At 48.3% G+C, this 24,191-nt stretch overlaps 4 protein-coding genes across 8 annotated transcripts in view; 2 read left to right on the forward strand and 2 right to left on the reverse strand.

Moving 5' to 3' along the window:
- The window catches only part of LOC114452823 (NLR family CARD domain-containing protein 3-like), a 1,046,161-nt gene extending 1,045,500 nt beyond the window's left edge, over positions 1-661 (reverse strand). For all 5 annotated transcript variants that reach the window (XM_028432284.1, XM_028432283.1, XM_028432287.1 and 2 more), the window contains exon 1: positions 392-661. The gene's annotated coding sequence lies outside the window, so the exon portion shown is untranslated. The remainder of the gene's footprint in view (positions 1-391) is intronic.
- Positions 662-3,508: 2,847 nt separating this feature from the next.
- On the forward strand, positions 3,509-4,715 carry ppp1r3g (protein phosphatase 1 regulatory subunit 3G). Its single transcript, XM_028432394.1, has one exon. It carries the CDS (start codon positions 3,551-3,553, stop codon positions 4,376-4,378), a length of 828 nt encoding a protein of 275 aa, XP_028288195.1. The 5' UTR covers positions 3,509-3,550; the 3' UTR covers positions 4,379-4,715.
- Positions 4,716-6,492: 1,777 nt separating this feature from the next.
- Positions 6,493-24,072, reverse strand: lyrm4b (LYR motif containing 4). The gene is made up of 3 exons (XM_028432417.1): positions 23,917-24,072; positions 18,622-18,742; positions 6,493-7,127 (listed from the first exon to the last, which is right to left on the reverse strand). The coding sequence occupies exons 1-3, from the start codon at positions 24,000-24,002 to the stop codon at positions 7,080-7,082; spliced, it is 255 nt and encodes an 84-aa protein (XP_028288218.1). The 5' UTR covers positions 24,003-24,072; the 3' UTR covers positions 6,493-7,079.
- The window catches only part of LOC114452861 (phenylalanine--tRNA ligase, mitochondrial-like), a 54,712-nt gene continuing 54,497 nt past the window's right edge, over positions 23,977-24,191 (forward strand). Inside the window, exon 1 of the mRNA XM_028432377.1 lies at positions 23,977-24,058. The gene's annotated coding sequence lies outside the window, so the exon portion shown is untranslated. The remainder of the gene's footprint in view (positions 24,059-24,191) is intronic.

Here is a 24,191-nt window from a genome sequence, read left to right on the forward strand (position 1 = left end):
GATCAGCGGGCGGTCAGAGACAAAAAATGACGTCATTTTGTGGGCGTAACGTCTGCACGGGGGAAAAATGTCTTTGTCTCGCGGAGTATAATAATTAATGTGAACAGACACTTTTCAATCTATGCTGTGAACGATGTTATTTTAGAAAACGAAGCAAACGTCGTGTTTCTAAACACCTGCTGTGTGTAAACGGCCTGAACCCGTCTGAAGGGTCCTGAGGCTTCGAGGCCTGGACTCACACAGGAGGCCTGGACTGCGCACTTACTGACACACACAGACACACAGACACACAGCCAACACGAGCAGTCTGCTGTCCACGCTCACGCTGACAAACAACAACAACAACAACAACAACAACAACAGCTCTAAGAAACATGAAGTTTAAACTCACCCAGCCTCCGCCTTCAGCTCTCTGTCCGCTGCTCTTCACTCAAAATGGAGACTGAACAAAGTCACTTTCAGTTTCGTTTCTTCCTCCATGTTGTGTAGTTCCAGGAAGAAGGAGCTCCGCCCACTGTACAGCGCTCACAGGCTGAGTTTGGACCACAGGTTCGGAGCAGCAGCGCCCTCATGACCAGAGTTACAAGGATCGATATATGGACAGTGTATCGGCAGAGTCACGTGACCGCTGATCGCTGCTCCTCTTTGATGTGACAGTGTGTGTACAGAGAGAGAGAGGGAGAGTGTTTTACCAGGAGTGTGTTGATCATTTGGAAGTTGTGTGTAAAGCAGTGAGTTGTGTTTAGAGTGCTGTGAAGTGGATTATATTTATACAATTGCAAATTGTGTGTTACAAAAGTGCAAACTGAGTGTAAAGCAGTGTTCTTGCTTTTAGTTTTGTAAACTCAGTGAGTGATTTTGCTATAACTATTAATAGTTTTAGAAATTGTGCTATAAGAAACATTGTTAGTGTTTAAGCATTCAGAAAAAACTGTAAACAGAGGTCCTGCTGTTTGTGTCGCTCTGCCTATTATCTAATCTGCTCCTTAGTCTCTTGTGCCATCTGCTGGTCGTGTAGAGCATGGCTTCTCTGGCTGTTTTCTCTGTGATATGTCTTTATGACGGGATGAGGGATCTGTAAACACCTGTTTATGTTGGGATCCTGGATCGACAGTACCGCTGCCACCAGCTTTGGTACCTCGGTCCGGTCTGGCCCAGCAGTCAGAAATAAACCTGAGGCCAGGATGATTGACACACAGAGGGTCTCACTTCAATTTAACCCCACTGCCCGCTCTCATTTCCGCGTCCTCCAGCAGGTGGCAGCAGGGAGGCCCCGCCCCTCCTCTTCCTCCTGGACGTCCCCCTTTTACAGTTTTGCTTAAACACTAACAATGATTCTTATAGCACAATTTCTAAAACTATTAATAGTTTTAGCAAAATCACTCACTGAGTTTGCAAAACTAAAAGCAAAAAAACTGCTTTACACTCAGTTTGCACTTTTGTAACACACAATTTGCAAATGTATAAATATAATCCACTTCACAGCACTCTTTTTGCTGAACTGTAAACACAACTCACTGCTTTACACACAACTTCCAAATGATCAACACACTCCTAGTAAAACTACACACATGTATGGCTGGTATTTACACTATTTTGCCAACTGTCTGGCTACACTGTCACATGTGAGAACTGTTTTACATCATTAGTTCACTTTGCAATCAGCATGAGCTGTAAATAAGACACAGGTAAGCTTCAGTGTGGAGAACAATGGAGGGAGAAGAAGACTGAGAAGAGTGAGAATTAGAGGAGGATGAGGACATGAGGAAGCAGGAGGAAGAGGAAGAGGACGAGGAGGTGAAGAGGAAGGAGGAAGGGTAAGAAGAAATAGAATTACTGATGTCATCGGAGCTACAATAGTGGATCATGTGATCAACCATGGAATGACCCTGAGGAAAGCCGGACAACGGGTTCAGCCTGAGCCGCTACAATATAGCAAGCATCATGAGGACATATTGATGAGAATGGGTTAGTACAGTTCCTTCACTCTAAGTTTTTCTCTAATGAGACCTCTAATGAGTTTGACCTCAGACAGACCTTGTGCACAGAGAAAGCAAAAGCCAGATGTGTTTTCAGTTAATACCATTAGTGTGTAGTTGGCACATTGTGTGCTTAGTAATATGGTGGTTTGTGTTAACTGTGTGGTACAAAAATACCATTTTTACAAAGGTTTGAAGAGTTAAGCAAGATGTATTAGCTTTTGCAAGAGATCTACAATGTTTTGCTGATTTGGTGTAAGGTGTTTTTATTTGTGTGTAGAGTTTTGCACAAATAGCCAATAGTTACAGAAATGTGCTTAAGCAATCAGAAAAAAACTGTAAACGCTGCTCTGACACAAACACGCTGGAACGTCACTGCGCCGCCATGTTTGATCCTCACAGCAGAGGTGAAAACACCGTGACGTCGGGATGATGGTGGCGATGACGACACCTGTTTGTTTACAGGCTGCTGTGACGCACTTGGAGCCACGTGGAGGCTTCAGTTACATAAGTTCTAAGAACAGAGCACACAGATCAGGAGTCCTGATTATTAACTGATTATTGATCAGTGACAACCAGAGTCTTTCTTACAGTTCTGATCCATAACCACGTTTGACTGTGGAGGTCTGTTTGTGTTTGTGTTGCTGTGTTGTTGTTGTGTGTGTTGTGTTGCTGTGTTGTTGTTGTGTTGTGTGTTGTTGCTGTGTTGTGTGTTGCTGTGTTGTTGTTGTTGTGTTGTGTGTGTTGCTGTGTTGTGTGTTGTTGCTGTGTTGTGTGTTGCTGTGTTGTTGTGTTGTGTGTTGCTGTGTTGTGTGTTGCTGTGTTGTTGTTGTTGTTGTGTTGTGTGTGTTGCTGTGTTGTTGCTGTGTTGTGTTGCTGTGTTGTTGTTGTTGTGTTGTGTGTGTTGCTGTGTTGTTGTGTTGTGTGTTGTTGTTGTGTTGTGTGTTGCTGTAGTGTGTGTTGTTGTGTTGTTGTTGTGTTGCTGTGTTGTGTGTGTTGTTGTGTTGTGTGTTGTTGCTGTGTTGTGTTGTGTGTTGTTGCTGTGTTGTGTGTTGTTGTTGTGTTGTTGTTGTGTGTGTTGTTGTGTTGCTGTGTTGTGTGTTGTTGTTGTTGTTGTTGTGTTGTGTGTGTTGCTGTGTTGTTGTTGTGTTGTGTGTGTTGCTGTGGTGTGTGTTGTTGTTGTGTTGCTGTGTTGTGTGTGTTGTTGTTGTGTGTTGCTGTGTTGTGTGTGTTGCTGTGGTGTGTTGTGTGTGTTGTTGTTGTGTTGCTGTGTTGTGTGTGTTGTTGTGTTGCTGTGTTGTGTGTGTTGCTGTGTTGTTGTTGTGTTGTGTGTTGTTGTTGTGTTGTGTGTGTTGTTGTCAGTTGATTTAAATCCCTCGCGAACAGGTGAAGGTTGATGTTTGTTACGTGTTGGCGCGCGTGTCTCTGTGGCGGCAGCTACGCTCAGAGGACACAGCACGCGCTCTGTCACCACGTCCACCTCGTGCACCGGAGGGGGCGGGAGTCCGTATACAAGCTGCCCCCGCACGGGGACCCCCGCGGAGTCCTGACCGGCCTGCTGCCGGGCACACATGTCCCGCTCAGCTCTCCACACACACGCCGGCGGAGAGTCGCTCTACCCGGGGCAGAGTATGGAGAACGGCCTGGAGGAGGAGGAGGAGGAGGGCGAGGGGGAGGAAGATCTGGACGACGAGCTGGATGCGTCTCAGCTGGAAAGGTTCATGAAGGACCGCAGGAGAGCCAGGTCCCTGCCCGCCTACCCTGCAGCGCTCCTGGGCGGCGTCTCCGGGACCGGCGGGAGGAAACGGGTGAAGTTCGCGGACTCCATGGGGCTGACCCTGACCAGTGTCAAACACTTCAGCTCGCTGGAGGAGCCGCAGATCCCCAGCAAAGTTCTGTCCAGACACCGGAGCTTCCCGCCGCAGCAGCAGGACCTGCTGGACGACCTGTGCCACATCAGGTCCAGCCTGGCCACGGACCGGCTGGTCGCCTGCTTCCCGGAGCTCCGGCAGGTGGAGCGCAGGGTGCAGCAGCTCCGGGTCTGCCTGGAGAAGCTCGTCATCTCACAGTTCGACGTGCGGGGTCAGATCCGGGTCTTACACGGCGGCACCGACAGAGAGGTCGGAATCAGGTACACCTTCAACGAGTGGCTGTCCTACGTGGACGCGCAGGCTCTTCCCGTGGCCGTGGACCAGCCCGGCTTTGAGGGGGAGCGCTTCATCTTCACCGTGTACACGCCGCCGTTCATGGACCCCAGCTCGGCGGTGCACTTCGCCGTGTACCTGAGGATCGACGAGGGAGAGTTCTGGGACAACAACGAGGGGCAGAACTACACCCTCCGGTACCACTGCATGCCCGGCAGCGAGTCCTTTGTCAGCGCCGCCTTCCACGCTACCTGATCCGTGCGTAAAAACCTCTCCACCAGTGCGCAGCAGACTTTGCAGCCGTGCGTAAAAAGCTTCCCGTCTGTGCGTAAAAGTCTCTCCACCCGCCCCAGCTGCTGCGCGCTGGAGCAGACATGGACCTGATTAAGACAGATGTCCCTCTCGGCTGCCGTAGGACTTTTGACACAAAGATTCATTTCTGTGACAATCATAAGTTCATGTGTTTCACCCGCTCCTCCACCAGAGAAACAAACAGGAGGAAGATGAACGCTGCAGGACTGAGATTTTAAGGAGAGGGATTCAGCTTCTGTTTGAGTTTTCATGGCATTAAAATGATAAAATGACGCAGGCAGACTGTGTGATGTTCTTTACTGCTGACTGACAGCATCACTCTTTAACAATGTGCTGATCACGTGCTCAGTGTGCTGCTGTGTTCAGTGGATTTTAAAATACTGCTTCTCTCCTTGTTTCTGTGGTTTCATCTGCATGTTTCTGAGCACAGATCACTGACTGTTCCTTTGGGGGCTTTCCGTCTGGTTGCTGCTGAATCTTTGCAGTCACTTGATGCTGCAGTGAATGCTGCTTTTTATTTAACAGTAATTGATCTGTCCGTGCATTTTTCTGCCATCACTCTGAATGATGTTTATTAATTTCTAAATCTGAGGTCATGTGGAACTTTTTCCATCAGGACCAGCATCTGTGGAGCCAAAGTGTTTCAGTGGCAGCAGGTAAACGTTCCTGCACCTCACCGTGAATCAGTGCTTACATCTGATCATCATCCCCACCTGGAACAAACAGAACAGGTGAGCAGGCAGCAGCGGGTCAGAGGACAAACATCTGTGACAGATCAACACTCCTTTGTGTTGCGGAGCAGCATCACATGTCGCTCTCTGAGGTCTGTAGACAGACTGTGAAGGCAGATACTCTTGGGCTAATGTTAGCATACCAGGCTAAAAGTGATAATATATGATTACTGTGACTGAAACTCATGAGTGACACGTTAAAAACACCTGCAGGACAGCATCAGTGCATGATCTGCATGCTTCCAGTGAGTCCTCGTCCTGCACCTTGTCCTCTCTACTCCGGGATCAAGGTCCAACCGTCCTCTGAAAAAGGTCCTGTTGACAAACCTGAGCACATCTGTTTGGTCTGTCAACACAGCAGAGGCTCAGAGTGCTGACGAACATTCCAGGTGACCCCAACGAGCAGAACTAAAAACCCAGAATCTAAGAATCAGCAGACAATAAACCGTCCCAGCTGTGAGACCAGACCCTACTGTTTAAGAAATCAGCATCATTTAGTTTGGCCTCAGAACTACAACACCCACAAGTCTTAGCAGCACACTGAACACACAGGGAGAACAAGGGAAGTCAACAGATGTGCATTTGATCACCAAGAAGAGGGATCACAGAGCACACTCACACATAAAACCTGCAGGTTCTCACATGTGGGACATTTTCAGATCGGCATCAATCAAACAGGCCGTCAGAGTCCGGCTCTGAGAGTAGGACTGATCTGAGCATGTGCATGAAGGGAGTCTGTGCGAGTGTCCACTGATGAAAGAGCAGACACTGATTGAGCAATGTGCTCCTTTGTACCTGTGTGTGTGTGTGTGTGTGTGTGTGTGTGTAAGTGGGCCACTGTCTCTAAACCAACAGTTGGGTCTATTTATAGCAGCTGCTGGTTCCTGAGGGTCAGTCACCTACTTCACCTTCACCTCCACCGAAGCGCCAAGCGCACCGTCTGAGCTCACTGCATCCACAAACATTTTACTACACAACTTGCACCAGATTCTGTAAAAACACAAGGTTCTGCTCCCCTCAGCAACAACCAGGCAGCCACGGACTCAGCAGCAGTCACATGACCCACATTCACACAGTTGAATATTAAGAGGGGCAGTATGTGACTATAACAGGGTTAGATCTGAATATTAAAGGTGTATCAATTGGAATAAAAGTGAAAACAAACCTCTGCTCACATCAGAAGAGACGCACGTCTTTGGATGGACCAGCGAGATTTTAATCGCCCCAAAAAAATAATCAATTTAACAGATACAGAAAATTACTGCAGGCACGACGACAAACTGATCAACACAAAAACACACAAAGAGCTGTGACCGGAGAATCTGATGAATCTAAGTAAAGTCTTTTATTTCTGTCTGTATAACAGTCCTGTTTCTGCCAAGATCAATAACCTGATCAATAACCTGATCACTCGCACCATGTGTAGGTGTGTGTCTGTCACAGCTGTGTGTCCTCCTGCAGGATTGTGCATTAGGATACAAAGAGGGAAGCACCGATCAGCCACTGATCATTTGTATTGACCTCTGTTCATAAACACCCACAATGCAACTGTCTGCAGTCAGGGTGCATTGTGGGTAATGTGGGTGTCTGATTCTTTAGAAAAAACTACAAACTCATGGATTCTTTTATGTTTGAACATCTGTGACACAGAAGCTGCTGCACCAATGAAAACAGCATGTTTCTGTTCAGCTGCACATGAAGCGATCTGATTGGTCAGAGCTGCAGCCACAGGAACAGGTTCCTCAGTGGATCACATGACAGCGCAAAGGAGCCTTTAAGAGGATCAATAATGACTGATCGGTGCGTCCCTAACAACAAGTCTAAACTCCAAACAAACTCCGGCTTCTTGTCCTACAGCTCCCACAATGCATCAGGGCAGAGATTCATTCAGTCCGCCTCCACCTGCAGCGCTGCTACTCCACCACGATCTTCTGGGCCTGGTACATCTTTCCTATGGACGCCTGCAGACACACACACAGTAAACGTTAATTTACTCTGACACACACAGACACACACAGTACACTTCAATTTACTCTGACACACACACAGACAGACACACACACACACACACAGTACACTTCAATTTACTCTGACACACACACAAGACACACACAGAATACAAATATTACACTTTTGTGTGTGTGTCAGTGTGCGTGTGTGTCTGTCTGTGTGTGTTTTGTGCAGCTGGGCCATAGTTCACAATTGATTTCCGCACAGAAACATGACGGACTGATCTACAGAACATGACCAAATATGACGGCCAGCGCCGCTCTGGGACTGAACACACAGTTCATGTCTCAGGACACCAGCTCAGCTTCATCACTACAAACTGTAACCTCATTCTGAACGCCTGACATCACTTCCTGTGTGAGACACAGACCAGGAAATGCATTCCAAACATGGTGAGATGTCTCTGGGTTAAATCTGAGAGCTTTACCATCATAAGCAGCAGGACACGACACAAAGAGTGACACAAAGTGTACAGCCGAACACTCGGCTGTCTGACAGAGCGGGCAGAGCTGCTGGTCCCGGGCAGGGACAGTCTCCGTCTGCAGCGTCCACAAGCAGGAAACGCTGCTGACAGCTGCAGCATGTCCCACAGAAAGGACTGCAGGCTGTAAAGGCCCAATAACAACAGACATTTATTCAGACACACTCCAGATACTGTACATGTAGTAGTCGTGTCCCTGCAGCTCCACCAGGGGGCAGAATCACCCCACAAATAATCAGAGTAAGCCTCCATCCAGCTCATCAATTATTCTGCCGTCAACCTCTCTCTCTCTTTACTCTGCCACTGGAGCCCCTCGCTCGCCCGGTTGGAGCCCCCTGTGTGTGTGTGTGTGTTTTGTCCTGATTGGCTGCTGCGTGGTGTAGGAGGGAGGGTGTGGCGGTGAGGCGCTCGGCTCTGTGGACCAATCAGCAGCGAGGAGGCTTGGCCCTCATGTAAATTGTTGCGGCTGTGGCTCCTAACAAAGGGATGGCCTGGCCCGCTCTCAGCCCGTCTGCCTGGCTCTCCTCCGGTTCCTCTCCATCTCTCTGCAGCCGCTCCGTCTCAGTTTCACCTCCATGAATTATAAATGTTCAGCACTACAACCAGTAACACGATGATTTACTTACCGCCTGACACAGCGGGTCAGAGTCTGATGAAGGCAAAGCATGCTGGGATTTTAATGTGGCTGCTTGTCCTGTACGTTTTGTTTAAGCTTCATTTCTAGCTCTGCTCTTACTGGTTGCAGCTCACGGCTCTTCAGGAAGTCTGTGTGTGACATCACAAAACATGGCCGCCGATTAATGTTTCAGCTGCTGGGTGCTCGCCGCGCTCGCATGACTCGTTGCTGTTTTGACGCACACACACACACTCTCACAAACGCACAGTGTACACACTGTCGGTGGATATTTTTTGTATTTTTTATCACATATTTGTCCTCTTTGTTGGCTAAATCAACCACTATGCCCTGTGCTATCATTGCATTGATGGGTAGCGGGGGTCTGTCTGTATGTCACAGAGGACGTCTGCTGGGTTTTCTGGGTCAGGCCACTTCAGGGTAGCCCTGACTTCAGTGCATTTCCCCTCTACCCATTTCATTGATTCAACATAAGGCTTCATTGAAGTACCTGAGCCCACCTGAACTCCCAGTTAGGCCAAATATGGACAACAAGGTGGAGGACAGACAGAGCTGAGGTCCTGACCAGGGAACCCGTTTCTGTTAAGATGAGGTTCAATGGAGGTCTGGTGGCTCCTCATGAAGCTGCGTCACCTCATTGTCAAAGGTTCTCACAAATCTACAAAACCACGCGAGGCCAACAGCAGCTTAAGTTTTATCTTATCTTAAACAGACGTTTCTGACTTGAACAACAGAAGACCCCTAAACGCTGCTGTCAGTCAGACTTTAATCAGATGTGAGGACTCTGTCAGCGCTCAGAGGCTCCAGAGAGTTCTGTGCTACATAAAGGCAATCACAGAGATGAGTGTTATAATGGAAAGCTAAAGTTAGCCTCCTTCATATATCATCACATCCATCCGCCCTCCGCCCGCTCTCACACACACACATCTCTCTCTGCTGAGTCGTGACTGACTGACCTTCAGTCTTACTCCCACCAGGCAGGAGGTGTAAGATTAACATCACACTGCTGCTTCCAATCCAGCTCATGAGCCTGAGACGTTACAGCTACCACCAGCCGGCTACACATCAGATAACCACACGCATCATGCAAATGTGGACGAGCCGGCGGTCCGGACTGTCCCATGCTGGCAGCGCCTGAATCCACCCAAACTCCAGAAACAAGCAAAGAGGTGGAGCATGAGTGGAGCTGGGGTGGAGGCAGGAAGCGAGTGCAGTGAGTCAACACCACCTGTCACTCAAAGCGGCCACTGCCTACACAGGGTTCTAATGTCACAGCTGGTCACCCCGACACTCAGCACGTCTTTGCTGGTCTGGTGTCACATCTGTTAGGTCCGCTGTTCGTTTTTGCTTGATCCTGTTCTTCCTTTCAGATCAACCAATCATCAGGGACCTTCTGACCAGCAGCTCCTGTCGTAACACATCCTCTGAGCCAACCTGGTGGTCTGCAGACTGGACGGGAACTGAACCTGTCAGCTGTCCCTTTGCCTTCAGACCGAGCGGCTGGCAGGGTAAGATCACGAGCAGCCGCTGATGTCTGTATGAACATGATCAAAAATAATCTGGATGTGATACTAGACTGTGGGTGGACGGTTAATTTAAGCGGAGCCTCCAGAGTGGTGAGAGTTAAAGATGAAGAGCCGCCCTGAACAGCAGGAGACAGTAACAATGGAAGTTAAAGAGGCGCCGACAGTGGGAGGAAAGAGATGAAGCGACGCAGAGGAGACCTGGAGGAGGCCAGCCGAGCGGCGCAGGCAACCAAAATGAGCTTTTCTCCTGTGAGAGTGATGGGGGGGGGGCTCGGACGCCACAACGCCGCCAGGCTGAGGATCACAGAGAGAGAGAGAGAGAGAGAGGCTAAACATGAACTGAGCATAAGCAGCACTTCACTGCGATCCCATTTATAAGAAGATGAAATGCAGCGAGAGGATGTATACACACACACACACACACACCAGTAACATGCATGAGCCATCCTGAAGGTTTCAGAGGAGGCAGCAGGTCTTCAGGGTCCTGTGACTGACAGCAGTCTGAAGCTCGTCCTCGCCAGGAAGACAACAGCAGAGGTCAGAGGCCGGCGTCACACCTGCGAACACACTCCCAGATTTATCCTTCGTTTATTCCCCCAAACCTGTCACTAATCTGTCTTCAACCACTCCAAAGACACACCAAGGCGGGGACTGACAACATCAACAACGCCTACAAAAAGAAAACAGAGCTCTTCTTCTGACGCTTACTGTGAGCCTTAAACATTATCATTTTTGTACCCTGTGCCCTCTTGTGGTCAAACCGATGAGTGCACGTCCAGTCAAATCCTCACATCGTTCTCATGCTCTCTGAGAAAAGATGGCAGACATTTACTAAGCAACATGTGAAAAGAACTGAGGGCCAAACGCCTCCCGTCAGACGAAACGTCTGAAGAAATAAAAAGTTCATCTCTCTCCTCTCATCGGGCCCTGTGAGGAGGTTTACCCGTTTTCACAAACTCAGTCGCCCGAAGCTCAAAAAAAACATTCAGTTTACAGAGTAAAAACCTTTTATTTCTCCAGGGGAGACTGACTGAGCTGCACTACACCCTCCAAACACACACGCAGCAGGGACTCCACATGAGGATGTATTCATAAACACAAGCAGCAGAGAATGAACTGTTTTACTCTGCTGCTGGACGGACAGGTGGCGGTGACTAGAGACTCCAACTTGACTTTTGTCGATGGACTCGAGGTATCAGACAAGTCAGCAATAAATGTTCTAAAGGACGATGTCTCACATGTCCTGCTGCTTCGTTCCATCCCTCCATTCTGATTCTTGCTTTTAACCCCCCTCATCTGTTCCTTCCTGCCTCCATCCATCCTGCCTACCTCCGCTGAGTGTGTGTGTGTGTGTGTGTGTGTGTAATGGGCGGTGGAGAACTTGAACGTCCTGTTGAAGCGTCCTGTGTTTGTTTTGTCTCCTCTGACTTTGTCTCCTCATTAATTATTCATGCAGGTTGAGGAGCGCTGCCGTCTGAAACACTTCCTGTGCACATCGTTCGTTCCCTCCACTCGACATCTACAGCGCCGGCGTCCCTATGCTTTGTCCTCACAGAGACACAACAGTCCTCGCAGCTTGTGTGTCTGCTTTTTGTTGGCAGTAGCAGCCTGGGGACGTTGAAGCTTCTTGTGGGAGCTGATCAGACGTTGACCTGTCTGGTGTGAGAAATGATCGTCTTCCCTCACAGGGATCTGTCACATGAGGGTACACCTCCACCAGAAACTGATACTGCTGCTGGAAGACCTTTGAAGGCCACACACACACACACAGGTTTTCTACAGTACTGCAATAAGAAGCTCCCTCTGCTCTCCCCGTTGTGTGCACCAGCGCCAGACGTTTTGAAAAAGCACCAATGGGACGTCTTCGTTTACACAGCCCTCGTACTGTTACCACATGTGCGTGACCTTGGAAATCCCCTTAACTGAAGCCCCGCCCACCAGCCCTAACAAGCTCCTTTCCCGTGTCTCTCATCTCATTAATTGGCTTCCATGACTGGGAAAGCCCCGCCCACTTGACACGCTTAGAGCCAATCAGCTGCAACAGTCAGAGATCTGGCAATCGACCAATCAGCCGCAGCTACACGACAAATTAAACGTGATTAAGCTGTGATTCCAGGCTGCACAGGCAGACACACACAGAGGCAGATAAGCCAGGACGTTTCTGAATCACACACACACACACACAGTAATGAGGAGTTTTCTGGAAAAGCTTTTTTAACCTTAATTTTTTCAGTCTGAGGACACGCTAATTAGAGAGCGAGAGAAGATGAAGGCAAACTGTGCTCATGTTTCAGGAACATCCATCTCGTGTGTGTGTGCTTGTGTGTATGTATGTGTGTGTGTGTGTGTATGTGTGTGTGTGTGTGTGTGTGTGTGTGTGTGCGTGTGTGTGTGTGTGTGTGGAGTTCCCTCACTAGTGACCAGGCTCTGCTGTGATGTGCCGTTTCAGTCCGTCGCATCCAGAACACAGTGAGGAGGAAAAAGCAGATGAAAGGAGGAAGAAGAGGGAGCGAGCGGGGGAGGCTCTAAATTGCTGCCATCGTTACGCCTCGTTGTTCTCCTCTTCTCCTCTTCTCCTCCCCTCTTTATTCTTTCCTCCTCTCATGGTTTAAAGTCTCTGTTCCTCAGATGCAGTGTGTTGCTCCGTCTGTTTGCACGATATGTCACACACACACACACTTCTGACAGGTTCAGACGCAACTTAAACCACATCAACTCCTAACTGCAGCGGCCGTTTATCAATAACCTGACACAAGTCTGCACCTCCGGCCGGCAGATCAATCACCAGTCACATGACCAAGGTGGACAGAGGGCCTTCTGATCACTCTCCATATAAACACCGTCATCTGAACATCTGACAATGAGATAAGATGGCATGATTTAACATGGCATAACAAGGTCTGGTTGTATGAACAGAAACTGCTCTTCATTAGCAACCTCAGATTCATATTCCCCTGCAGAGTGGTTGTCATGGAAACCCCTCCATTTATGATCCTGTTTATGAAGCAGGTATTGTTACTGGAGAGTTCATGTGTTTCCAGGTTGTAACGATGGAGATCTACCCTCTAGCTTCATGCTAACAGTATGCTAACAGACAGTGCTTCTTCTTCTTCTGTGGTGTAAATCACTCAGCATAGTTATAAAACTAGAAACCAAAAGTTGTAAACATGTGGATCCTCCCACAGGTGAAACAGCGGCGTGCACAGAAGACGATGCTGCCGTTTGGAGGGGTCGATATCAGTGGCAGCCATCTTTATATAGGTGCATTACACAGCTTCTCTTCATGTGATTCGGCAGGGCAGTGGGCCGAGGAGCAGGCCGAGGAGCAGGCCGAGCAGCGGGTCGGGGAGCAGCGGGTCGGGGAGCAGCGCCTCTGACAGGATCAATAGTTTGAAAATGTGCTGAAGAGAAGTGAAAGTGAGAAAACTCCAGAAAACACACTGACAGAGTGAGTCATAACGAGAGCCGCTCCTTCACTCAGAGGACGGTCCACTTCAGAGTAATGGAGGACAGGCAGCCATCGATCCACGCGCTGGTTCAGAGCGGAGGCTACACCGGCTGCAACGACTTCATTAAAACATCTACGAGCTCTCAGCATCATTACAGAGGTCTGCTGCTCCGCAACAATCAAAGCCTCGCACTGCCCCGGGCGAGCTTTTAATGTGAAGCCCGATGCTGCAAGTACACACACGGCCACATTTACAGCCCTCTGACGTGGGAGGGGCCAGGCAGCGGTGTTCAGGTTCATGTCGACTCTGTCAACGTTTAAAACAACGAAATCAGGCAAACTGTCAGCTCCACCTCCACACCTTCATCATCATCATCCTCTTCTGTCCACGAGCTGTCATTGCCCTCTGCAGTCAATGAATTTCATCATGCATGCGCGTGCATGTGTTGAGGAGGAGGAGGAGGAGGAGGGAGCATCATCATTGCATCAGTCCCAGAATTCTAAGAATAGAAGAAAACAACCGAACAAAAGAAAGTAGCAGAAACGGCAGCGGCAGAGACGCAGACAGGGTCTGGTCCTGCAGACGTCACACAGGACACAGAGAACAACACGTCCACTGCTCACTCCTCCCAACCTCAAAGAGACACAACTCTACTAATTACCAGACAATATGATGAAGGTCGTCAGCATTCAACAAGTACAGCGCCCAGGAGGAGCTGACGGTCTGCCAACAGCCCGGACTCATGGGATGCACCGTGGAGAACCCCATTTGTCATGTGTAGCAGCACGATGCAGCAGCCAGCTGACTTATCCTCACACACAGCAAAGGTTTCAACCACTCTGCTGCTATTTAAAGCTGCTCGGGCCGCTGCAGGCGGCGGCTTCAGAGGGGAGCGAGGGCCGCGCTCTTTGAGGAAATCAATACAGAGTTTTCAGAGTTTTTGGGGCTGCTGATGACGGGAGCAGCGCTCGCTGCAGCACTCACAGCGTAGAGCTGCCGTTTCCAGTTGTTTGGATTTCTTACTGTAACACTGTTTTCTCTATCTGGGACTTTAGATGCACCGAGAACTAATGTTACAGGGAGCTACATCCAGCATCTAATGGAAAAAGTATTATATGTCCAAACGAGGACAGCCGGCCATGTTTCTGCTTCCTGTCCAGCCTTTGAGCCTTTGTAAAGGCAGATGAAGGGTGATGAGGTCAGAGGTCAGGTGGTCTGGAGGTCAGGACAGACAGACTGTGAGGATCATTTGAGCTTTTTCATGCAGACAGACACACACAGTGATCGTCTGAATCCTCATGATCTGCTCCAACACTGCAGCAGTGATCAATGAATGATCAATGAATGGACAGGAACATTGTCACTGGTCTGTCCATCAAAGGTCAGAATACACTGATCGATCACTCACAGACGATCAATCATCGTGTCAGGTAAAGGTGTGTGTGGTCCCAAACACAGGGAGGTAGGACAGGATCCGAACCTCAGCTCACTGCAGAGCACGGATCTTCACTGTGTGCTGAAGGAGCTCCTCATACGGCCGAAGAAACCTTCTGATGATTCTATGCAGATTCATGGACATTTATTCACACTGAATGTAAAAGAGAGTGAGTGTCTGTGTGTGTGTCTGTGTCTGTGTGTCAGGAAGTGTTCTGAACTCAGAGCAGAGATGATGCCGTCAGATCCATCTTCCTCTTTTCTGACGCACTCTCGCCTCAGTCTGGGGAAACCAGGGATTTTTTGGGGAAGCCTGAACCAGACGGGAGCTGAACTGAAAAGTAGGGCAACACCCTCCATGAGAGCCTGCCTCCTCTCCTCCTCCTCCTCATCCTCTATCCTCCTCTTCCTCACCTCGCTCCTACCTTTCCCCTCCATCCACTCTCTTCTTCCTCCATGTTTCGATCTGTAAAATCTTAAATTCCTCAGGAACCCCACACTGTTATTGCTGCTTTTACACCTGACTGCCCCACGGGTTCTGGCAGCTTTGCCGAGCTTCACACAGACACACACACAGTGCATAACTCGATGCTGCAGAACAAACTCTATTAAAAAGAGGAGGGAGCTGCTCAGGTGGATCAGAGCAGGTTTTTAGCACTTCTCCTCTTCCTCTGACGGACAGCTCTGATATTCAACACTTTCACCCTGAACCAAAAAGTCTCTTCTACAGTAATAAGAGCAGATCTGCTCCAAACAGCAGCAGCACTCAGTCATATAGCATATATATATTATATATATTCCAACATGAGCACAGCTTCACTCACGGCTCACGTTCTCCATGTTAATGACTCTTTGATAGTGGATTCATCTGTTGATATTTAAAACAGATCATAAACTAATCGGATTATAAATCAGTGGCTCTGATTGAGCCGTCTGCTGTCATCAGTCCTACGTGCTTCCTCTTCAGGCTCCGCCTTTCATTCTGTCGTCACCGTGGGACGCTGGCAGACTTCAGACCTGACGTCAGATGTAAGCACTGCCATTACTTCATTAACCCTTCAGAGCTGGGATGTAGAATGATGGATCACTCCGGAGTGACTTCCATCAGCACCGATGTTCGGGTCACACAGGGTTAAAAACACACGATGCGTCACCAACCAGTCGACTGTTAAATTCACTGTGTTGTTGATCACATCAGTTTTTTGTTGCATCACTCATCAGCTCTGCGGACTGAATCTAAGCACTCTTTGAGAGCGCCCTCTGCTGCCTGACGCATCACATCAAACGGCGCGCTGAATTTCAGACGCGGGGTCTAATGATGTGGAATCCCGCTCCGCTGTCTGAGTCCTCGGCTCTCCTCCTTTCACTCCTTCATTCACAGTTTTTACATTTCTCCCACACACACTCACACACTCATTAAACTGAACATGCTGCTTCACTTTCTCCAAACAGAGGCGCTCTGCAGCTGCAATCCATCATCTGTACTCCCTAACTTACTAACAGAGGCACACACACACACACTGATACACACACTGATACACACACACACTGATACACACACACTGATACACACACACTGATACACACACACTGATACACACACACACTGATACACACACACTGATACACACACACTGATACACACACACTGATACACACACACATACACACACACATACACACACACTGATACACACACACTGATACACACACACATACATGCAGACACACACACACTTAACTAAACACACACACTGATACACACACTGATACACACACTGATACACACACTGATACACACACTGATACACACACAGACACACACACAGACACACACACAGACACACACTTAACATGCACAGACACACACAATTAAGAATAAACTTTTCAAGCGTCGGCACAGTCACTGATGCAGAGACACAAGCACGCCCACATGCTTCACTTAAGCTCATACTGTACGCCCACACACACACAGACACACACACAGGCAGCTTTAAGCCAGGATGCAGATTCTGACCTGAGCAACAACAGATGGAAAAGAACAAACACCTGCTAACATCTGATCCCACGGAGCGCGGGTCACAGCCTGGTCTTCATGTTAAGACGTTGGAGGGGTTCTGTGACGCCTCTCCGTTCTCTGCTGTTCCTCTCTGATGATCAATAAAAATCACATTCAACTGTTTCCCTCTGTGCAGGAACGTGAGACAGTGGGACAGCGCCCCCTGCTAGTTACATTAGTCCCTAGTATATTGTGAGACTGGTGACATCACAAACTCCCACAGGTCCATCCTTCCAGCTCCAGGCTGGTGTTGAACCAGGTTTGGTTTGGACCAATCAGATTTCTGTTTGTTGCTTCATAAAGACCTTCCTGCTTTGATGACTTTATGCTCACATTGTCCTCACAGAGACACAACAGTCCTCTACACACATGCTAGCTGCTACATGCTAGCAGCTTGTTGTGTTTAGGCAGTCAAACAGATTCTTCACTTTCCTTCCGTCCTGTCGTCTTTTGCTCTGCTGTTATTAATTTGCTTCATTTACCTTCAACCAATCAGCATTCAGCTCTACCTCACTGTCCCTGGGCCTTTTTTCTCTCTTGGAGCCTCAAGAAGAGGAACTGAGGAGAAGATCCAGCAGTGCAAACATGCCAGACGAGGTGGGCAGAACTAAGTCACTGCCCCATTACTCACGTATATACTGTAAGGAGGCACAGTGATGAGTTCACAGCCCGGTCTTTCCTGCAGGTTTTCAGGAGGAGGGCCTGAGGGAGTGAGACGTATGGTGACAGAAGGAGGCAACCATCCAGAACATGCAGCGAGACATTAAACATAAACCTGCGCTCAGCGTGTGGCCCGCCTGGCGCTTTCACATCTAAATCAGCCTTATGTCTTCTTCTACTGTGAGTCCGTGCAGTAGAAGAAGAAGAACCTCCACCTCTGTGTGTTAATTAACACGCTGTATGGATCTGTGCACAGAGGAGGAAACCTTCAGCCGGAGAGCAGCCTCACACACAACACATGGATTCTTCCAGAAGCTGGAGCATCGCAGCAGGGTTGTAACAAGGTGCAGAGTTAATCTGTGAGTCAGTGTGGGCGGGATGCAGAGAGGAAAACACACAGACACGCACACTCCACAGGCCATCTGAACCACACAGATGTACACACACACTTCGAGGCAGCAAAGAGCCACAGAAATGACTGTTTCTCTACATTATGTGAGTGACAATGAGGAAACACATACTTTGTGTTTTTGTTTACCAATAGTTGACACAACAATACATAATTTACTTGAATACTAGACCTAATATTTATTTTATATTTAATCAATGAGTCATTATTTGTTTCCATTTTCTCCTTGTCAAAGTGGAGTAAGTCAAACATGTTGGACAACTGATACACATATAGTGTGAAATAATCTGATCGCAGCCTGACATTCTTTAGCCACATAATAAGCCCCGCCCCCACAGGAAGTCCACCTGAAACGTGGCGTGTCATCATTCACGTGCAGCTCTGAGCTTCCATTTGATCATTTAAACACAGACTTCACTGACAGTTTACCAGTTCACAGTGTGTGTGTGTGTGTGTGTGTTTTGTTTAGTTGTGTGTTTGAACTGCAGTAAGGGGCAGACAGTCCTCCTCTGGGATTGGCTGGGAGGGATGCTGATGCATTATGGGAACAAAGTGACCAACAGTGAGGTGATTAGCCCTGAGCTGCCACAGTAATGTGTGTGTGTGTGTGTGTGTGTGTGTGCGATGGAAGACAGGTGGTCAGTCAGTGAACAGGTGTTCATCTGCATACTAGTCAACCTGGTTAACCTGAGGGAGTGCAGTGTGTGTGTGTGTGAGGACATTTTGGCCAGGCTTCACTGCATGACAAAGCTTCAGTCGGTTGGTTGTGTGTGTGTGTGTGTGTGTGTCACACCTGTCTCTGTATCAGTGCCAGTGTCTGCTGTCCTTCCATCATCAGTCTCTGCACAGCTTTTGGATCATCTACCTTCCTGTTGGCCCTGAAGGCATCGCGCACACGTCGCAGTGCATAGGTCCTGCAACACACACAAACACACACACACACACTTTAGCTTCATCAACCCTGTTTACAGTGACGCAGAGGTAAAGACGGCACAAACAACGAGTCTGCAGCAGAGAGGCCGGGTCCCTCTGAGGACTTTATGAAAGCAAACAAAACCCTGAAGAATAATAAACAGAGACAAATGAGTGCAAAATAAGATCAACATGAAACTCAAGGCTGCACTGCAGAATAAACAACAACAGAGGAGGAGAACATGGTGACTGTTGATCACACCAGACTTAAAGGTAGGGTAGGAGATTTCATTCTGATGCACGTTTTGTTCAATTAGTGTAACTTCTCTTTACAATCCGATAGCAACCAATTAGTTCGGCAGTTTCACTTTAAAAAGAAGAATATGAATCATCTGTGGAAGCTATAAAACACTAAAAACATCAGCCAATCCTCCGGGTGGACCCTGTAGGAGTATTGGCTGGTTGTCACTCTCTTCCTGCTCTGTGCACCAGAGAGGTACGTGCATAATGGCCGAAGTCACAGACCGCAGCTCGTCTTCAGGTGATGCGTGTCCATGTGATTGGAGGCGTGGCTTCAGGGTGAGCTCCGACTCACACTGAGTAAAAAAGATCCCGATCACACAACACCCTCGTTAAACTCTGTTCCTGAGAGCAGGTGAATCATTATGTATTCAGTGAGTGCCGGCGGGAACAGTGAGTGAAGGCTGCGCTCGGAGCCGGAGGTCGCTGCGTCTTCATGCTTTGCTCCTGCGAGCGGCGCCGATTTGATTTCCTGCTGCTCGTCAGTAGAAAGCAGGAGCTGCAGAGCATCCAGCTCTAATCAATAAGCCGATGTTCACAGAGAGGGAAAGTCTGTGAGAGGAGTGTGTGTGGGTGTGTGTGTGATGAGCGCTGTGCACTGCTGCTGTTTGATATTCTTCCTCCAAACTCTGCAGCTTTGTCTTTTCTCAGAGACATCGTCACATCTTCACTCATGATGTTTCTCCTCAGGAGCTCCAGATGGACTTGTATTCTGGAGCTCCTCCAGTGCAGCAGAGACCAGAGAGGACGCCACCCAGCAGGTCCAGGGCCTGAGCAAACCTTATATCAAACTAATAACCAAGACCGTGACCACTGAGTGACGTCTCATACTCACTGTCTGTGAGTTAAACTCAGAGGCAGACATAATTTACACAACTGAACGCAGCAACAACAGCAGAACACACAAAGGACTGACAGGAAAAAGCGTGAGGTGAGCGAGAGTTCCTGAACCTCAGGTTCCTGCAGTGGAAACACGCCCATTATATTCAACGCAAACAGGCACCGATCCATCCACCTCATGAGATGTCAGCAGATAACAAAACACACGCCGCAGGGTGAGCAGTTCTTCCTCCAGCATGGGGGTCAAAAATCTGCCCTCAGTGACCCCGGTGACCTCAGACACGGGCACCATCTTCAGCCGCAGGCCGCCATGACCTTCCTGGGTCCAGACGCTGCAGCCAGGAACCACAAACTCCAGATGAGGAAGCAAATCAAATCTGACAAATTACAAATTCTCAAGTGTTTTCTGGCAGGAGCTGCTGACGTGACGATGATTATTGGTTTAATTTTCAGCGCTCTTGGATCTGATTACAGCTGGCAGCTCCTCTGATGTTGGGGGGAAACGTCGACCTTGGAAAGTTACAGCACAGCCATCCATCTTCCGAGTCCGTCTGTGTCTGCAGCTCATTCACGATTTAAGACAGAACCAATAAAAGTGTGATGGATCAGATTTACATGCTGTGGTTAAATACGACGGCCGTAACAAGGACGAGATGGAGAGAGGGGGGAGAGAGGCCGGACTGAAGGCGAGAGAGGGACTGCAGGGGATGGAGGTAACGGAGAGAGGACACACAAGTACAAGGAAGAGGAAAACAACGATGAAGGAGTGACGGATGCAACACACAGCAAAGGAAATAACACAGACATCAAAGAAGAGACAAGGAGGGAAACGTAACAGTCTGCTCAGACTGAGGCTTCCAGACCGCCTTCAGGCTCTTCATCGAACACGTCAGCATAAAAACACAAAACACACAGACCTTCGTTAATCTATCAGGTATCAATTAACAAATGTCTCTGTCCCCCTATGTGTTTGAATAAGCTCATGTTCTGCATACTGACAGACACACACTCTGTGCATCAATGATTCAACATCGTGCTGCTGTGTTGTCTCGTCATGAAGACTTCAGAGGGAATCCTCCTCCAGAAGATGAAACGGAGACAGAGAGGAGACGAGGAGAGAGGGACAGAGACTTCCACAATCCCTGCTCCATCAGAGGATTTGTCACCCGGTGATGATGATGATGATGATGATGTGTTTGATGAGTTAAAAGACGAACAGAGGACAGACAGAGAGACATTAATGACAAACAACAGAGAGAGACAAAGACTCTGAGCTGATCTGCTGATCTGTGAGAGAGCCGACCTACTTCCTCCTGTCTGCTGCTGACACCTGAGGCTTTGAGCCCTGCAGGGAGTTTCCTGCTTTAAGACGTGTTTGTGAGGCAGAGCTGGAGCCGTTTAATGGAACCAAAAGTTACGGCTCAGAGGAAAAGTAATCAGAACTGCTTCAGAACTGATAATATCATCCTCCAACCTGCCACTCTCCATCGCCTGGTCAGGCACACATCCACCATACACAGGAAAACCACCTACAGAGAACACAGCACAAACGGTCATGTCTAATGTGGGGAGAATCAGGAGGTTGTTGTTGTGCTCTCACTGTCCACTAATGACAGAAAGTTTGAAGCCGACTCTGAGCAGACAGACTTCCTGTTCACTGCTGTCTTCTGTTCATTTCCACTGCCTCTCTCTCTCTCTCTCATTGACAGAACTCCACAGAGTCAGCTGAAGTCTCCCACCTCTCCTCACAGAAAGGGCTGCAAGCTCCTGCATCAGCTGTTATTAGAGTCAGAGCGAGAAACACCAAAACACAGCCTGCAGCAGCGTCTGGCATATTCAGGTCACTCCACAACAGGCTGGCAGTACACAGGTACACGACTCCACCACAGACTCACAACAGGATTACACAGCACCTTCTGTCTTTGACCTCATCGTCTCTGTGAAATCATCTTTCACACACCCTCATTTCTGTCATACTGATGAGTGTGAATCAACATAACTGAGTGCTCACCTCCACAGCAGGTCTGACGGCTAACATTTCAGCTAAACAGAGCACCGTTTCATTATTGTATCTCAAAGGAAGAAGGCTACACATGACTCAGCATTCACTGCAGCAGAACAATGACCCAGAAGCCGCTGCAGGACATTCACAGCTACAACCAATAGAAAGCAGGATGACAGATATAACAACATGCACATCCGTACTCAACTAACTGAATGTTCATTTCCAGGAGTATACACACAGACAGACACACACAGGGATGGGATGAGGCTGCGGCTCGAACCAGCAGTCCGTCGCTGAGCAGGCAGGTAGAATTTATTTCATTTGGACCGGCAGCGGGAGGAGGCCACATCTCATCTGGCCGTTCAATAATTCAGCGCAGCAGAGATCCGCATGAAGGCTAGCAGGAGGCGGCGGCTCTCTGATGTCCACGTGGAGCGCCGTGTGTATGACAGCTGAAGATGCTGCTGTCCCAAACTCACCCCAGCCGCACACACACACACAGAAACAGGGTTTACTCTTTATTAGGACTGAGCAATAAGACCAAAATTATTATGATATTATTATCCTGATATGTTGTCATAATTATTAACACTGCTTGTTATCTCAACATAAATGTAATTCCATTAATACAAACAAAAAATTGGCTTGAACACCTGCTGTTCAACAAATAAGGACAAATATAAAGACGCCTGTTATACTCTGCACAGAGAAGATACACTAATCCATCAACCTTGCAGCTGGAAATAAAAACAAACAGCCCGATAATAAACGCCGCCTGATCCCTCAAAGTTCAGCTCCATGTAAACGGACATGATGTAAAGAAAGGAGACAGCAGCAGATTCAATCCAATATTCATCCAATAGGAGCCAGAAGCAGCAGCAGCAGCAGCAGGCTGGATTGATTTCCAGCATAAATAAATGCAGAGTGTGTCACAGTCAGTTAGGCAGAACACAGCCAGTCCTGATGGGATCTGAGCAGCACACAAATCAGGTCAGTGGTCAGAAACAAAGGAGGCCGCCGCCTTCAGAGCAGCAGACGCACAGATCAACCCTTTGACCTATAGCTCCACTCATACCTGCTGTCACATAGCCGAACACCTCACAGGCACAACTAATGACTCACACTCACAGAATTAACTCCACGAGGTCAAAGAAAACCCCACCAACACACCGAGGAGCAGAGCTGCAGGCATCAGCTGATCCACAGGAAATGACTCAGAGCCTTTAAGAGTCAAACCTTCACTGCTTCTTTTCTAGAAACCTGAAAGCAGCGCCATCATGTCCAAGTTTGTTTTGATCAATCTGCTCTTTGATTTTTGGGATGACATTTCTGATCATTCATTTTAAGTGAGGATTTACTGCACTGAGACACACTCCAGAGTGTAGGTACAGCACAGAGCAGCAGGTCGAGTCTGCATCACACTAACCACACAGACACACAATCTATGAGAAAAGAAACTACCCCCCGAAAAGCATGAGGTCCTCAAAGCCAACAGACATGCACAGCTACCTCAAGAAGACCTCAAGAGACATGACAACATGACAACAGGGCTTAAAATTAGACACAAACTCCACTTCAAAGTGTCAAAAACAACCTCAAGAAAACACAATATACAACTATGAGAAAACACACACACACCCCAAAGGAACACACCAGGACATAATCATCCCAAACAGAACAGATCATAAAACAACAGAATGAGATGGTTCTCGGCTGTGTCCGTGTCTGATGATGTCTGTATAAACATGTTTACAAAACGCTCCTAAATACTAAAACATTGCTGTTTCATTAACATCAACATATCACAGAGGATTTAACACTTCTGCAAACCACCTCAGCAGCAGCACAGCCTCGCACCACAGAGCAGAACACTTCTTGTTGGTGTGTTTCGTAAGATTCACTGACAGTTACATGACACACGGCTGATGTAAACATTCCGGCTAGCTGCTACATTAGCATCAACCCTGCCGCTGACAGTCCGGTTAAACGAGCCATCAGGACCGCTCAGGGCCGGCAGACCTGTCCGCCTACCTGTAGTTGTATGAGGGGAACTTCTGGCTCTCTCTCATCATCATCCTGTACAGAGAAATCACCTGGAGTCGTGTGGACGCCGCCATGATGTTGCTAACAACGCTGCTCCCTCCGCGACCGCTTAAGTCTCAGGACCCTAAATGTAGGCTGGCCGCAGAGCGCCTGAGCGGAAAGAAGAGTTTCAAACTAATTTCGTATTTTTATATTTTGTTTACCTAAACTCAAATGTATATTCACTACATTATACTCTAAACTAATTTAAGACAGACTATGGA

This window comes from Parambassis ranga, chromosome 20, assembly GCF_900634625.1.
Source record: "Parambassis ranga chromosome 20, fParRan2.1, whole genome shotgun sequence".
Taxonomy (NCBI): Eukaryota; Metazoa; Chordata; class Actinopteri; family Ambassidae; genus Parambassis; species Parambassis ranga.

Coding starts and splice junctions, on each gene's coding strand:
- ppp1r3g (XM_028432394.1), top strand. CDS start 3,551: ATGTCCCGCTCAGCTCTCCACACACACGCCGGCGGAGAGTCGCTCTAC.
- lyrm4b (XM_028432417.1), bottom strand. CDS start 24,002: ATGGCGGCGTCCACACGACTCCAGGTGATTTCTCTGTACAGGATGATG. Junction 18,743..23,916: donor TTCCCCTCATACAACTACAG/GTAGGCGGACAG, acceptor TGTGTGTTGCAG/GACCTATGCACTGCGACGTG. Junction 7,128..18,621: donor TGGCACTGATACAGAGACAG/GTGTGACACACA, acceptor GTGTGTCTGCAG/GCGTCCATAGGAAAGATGTA.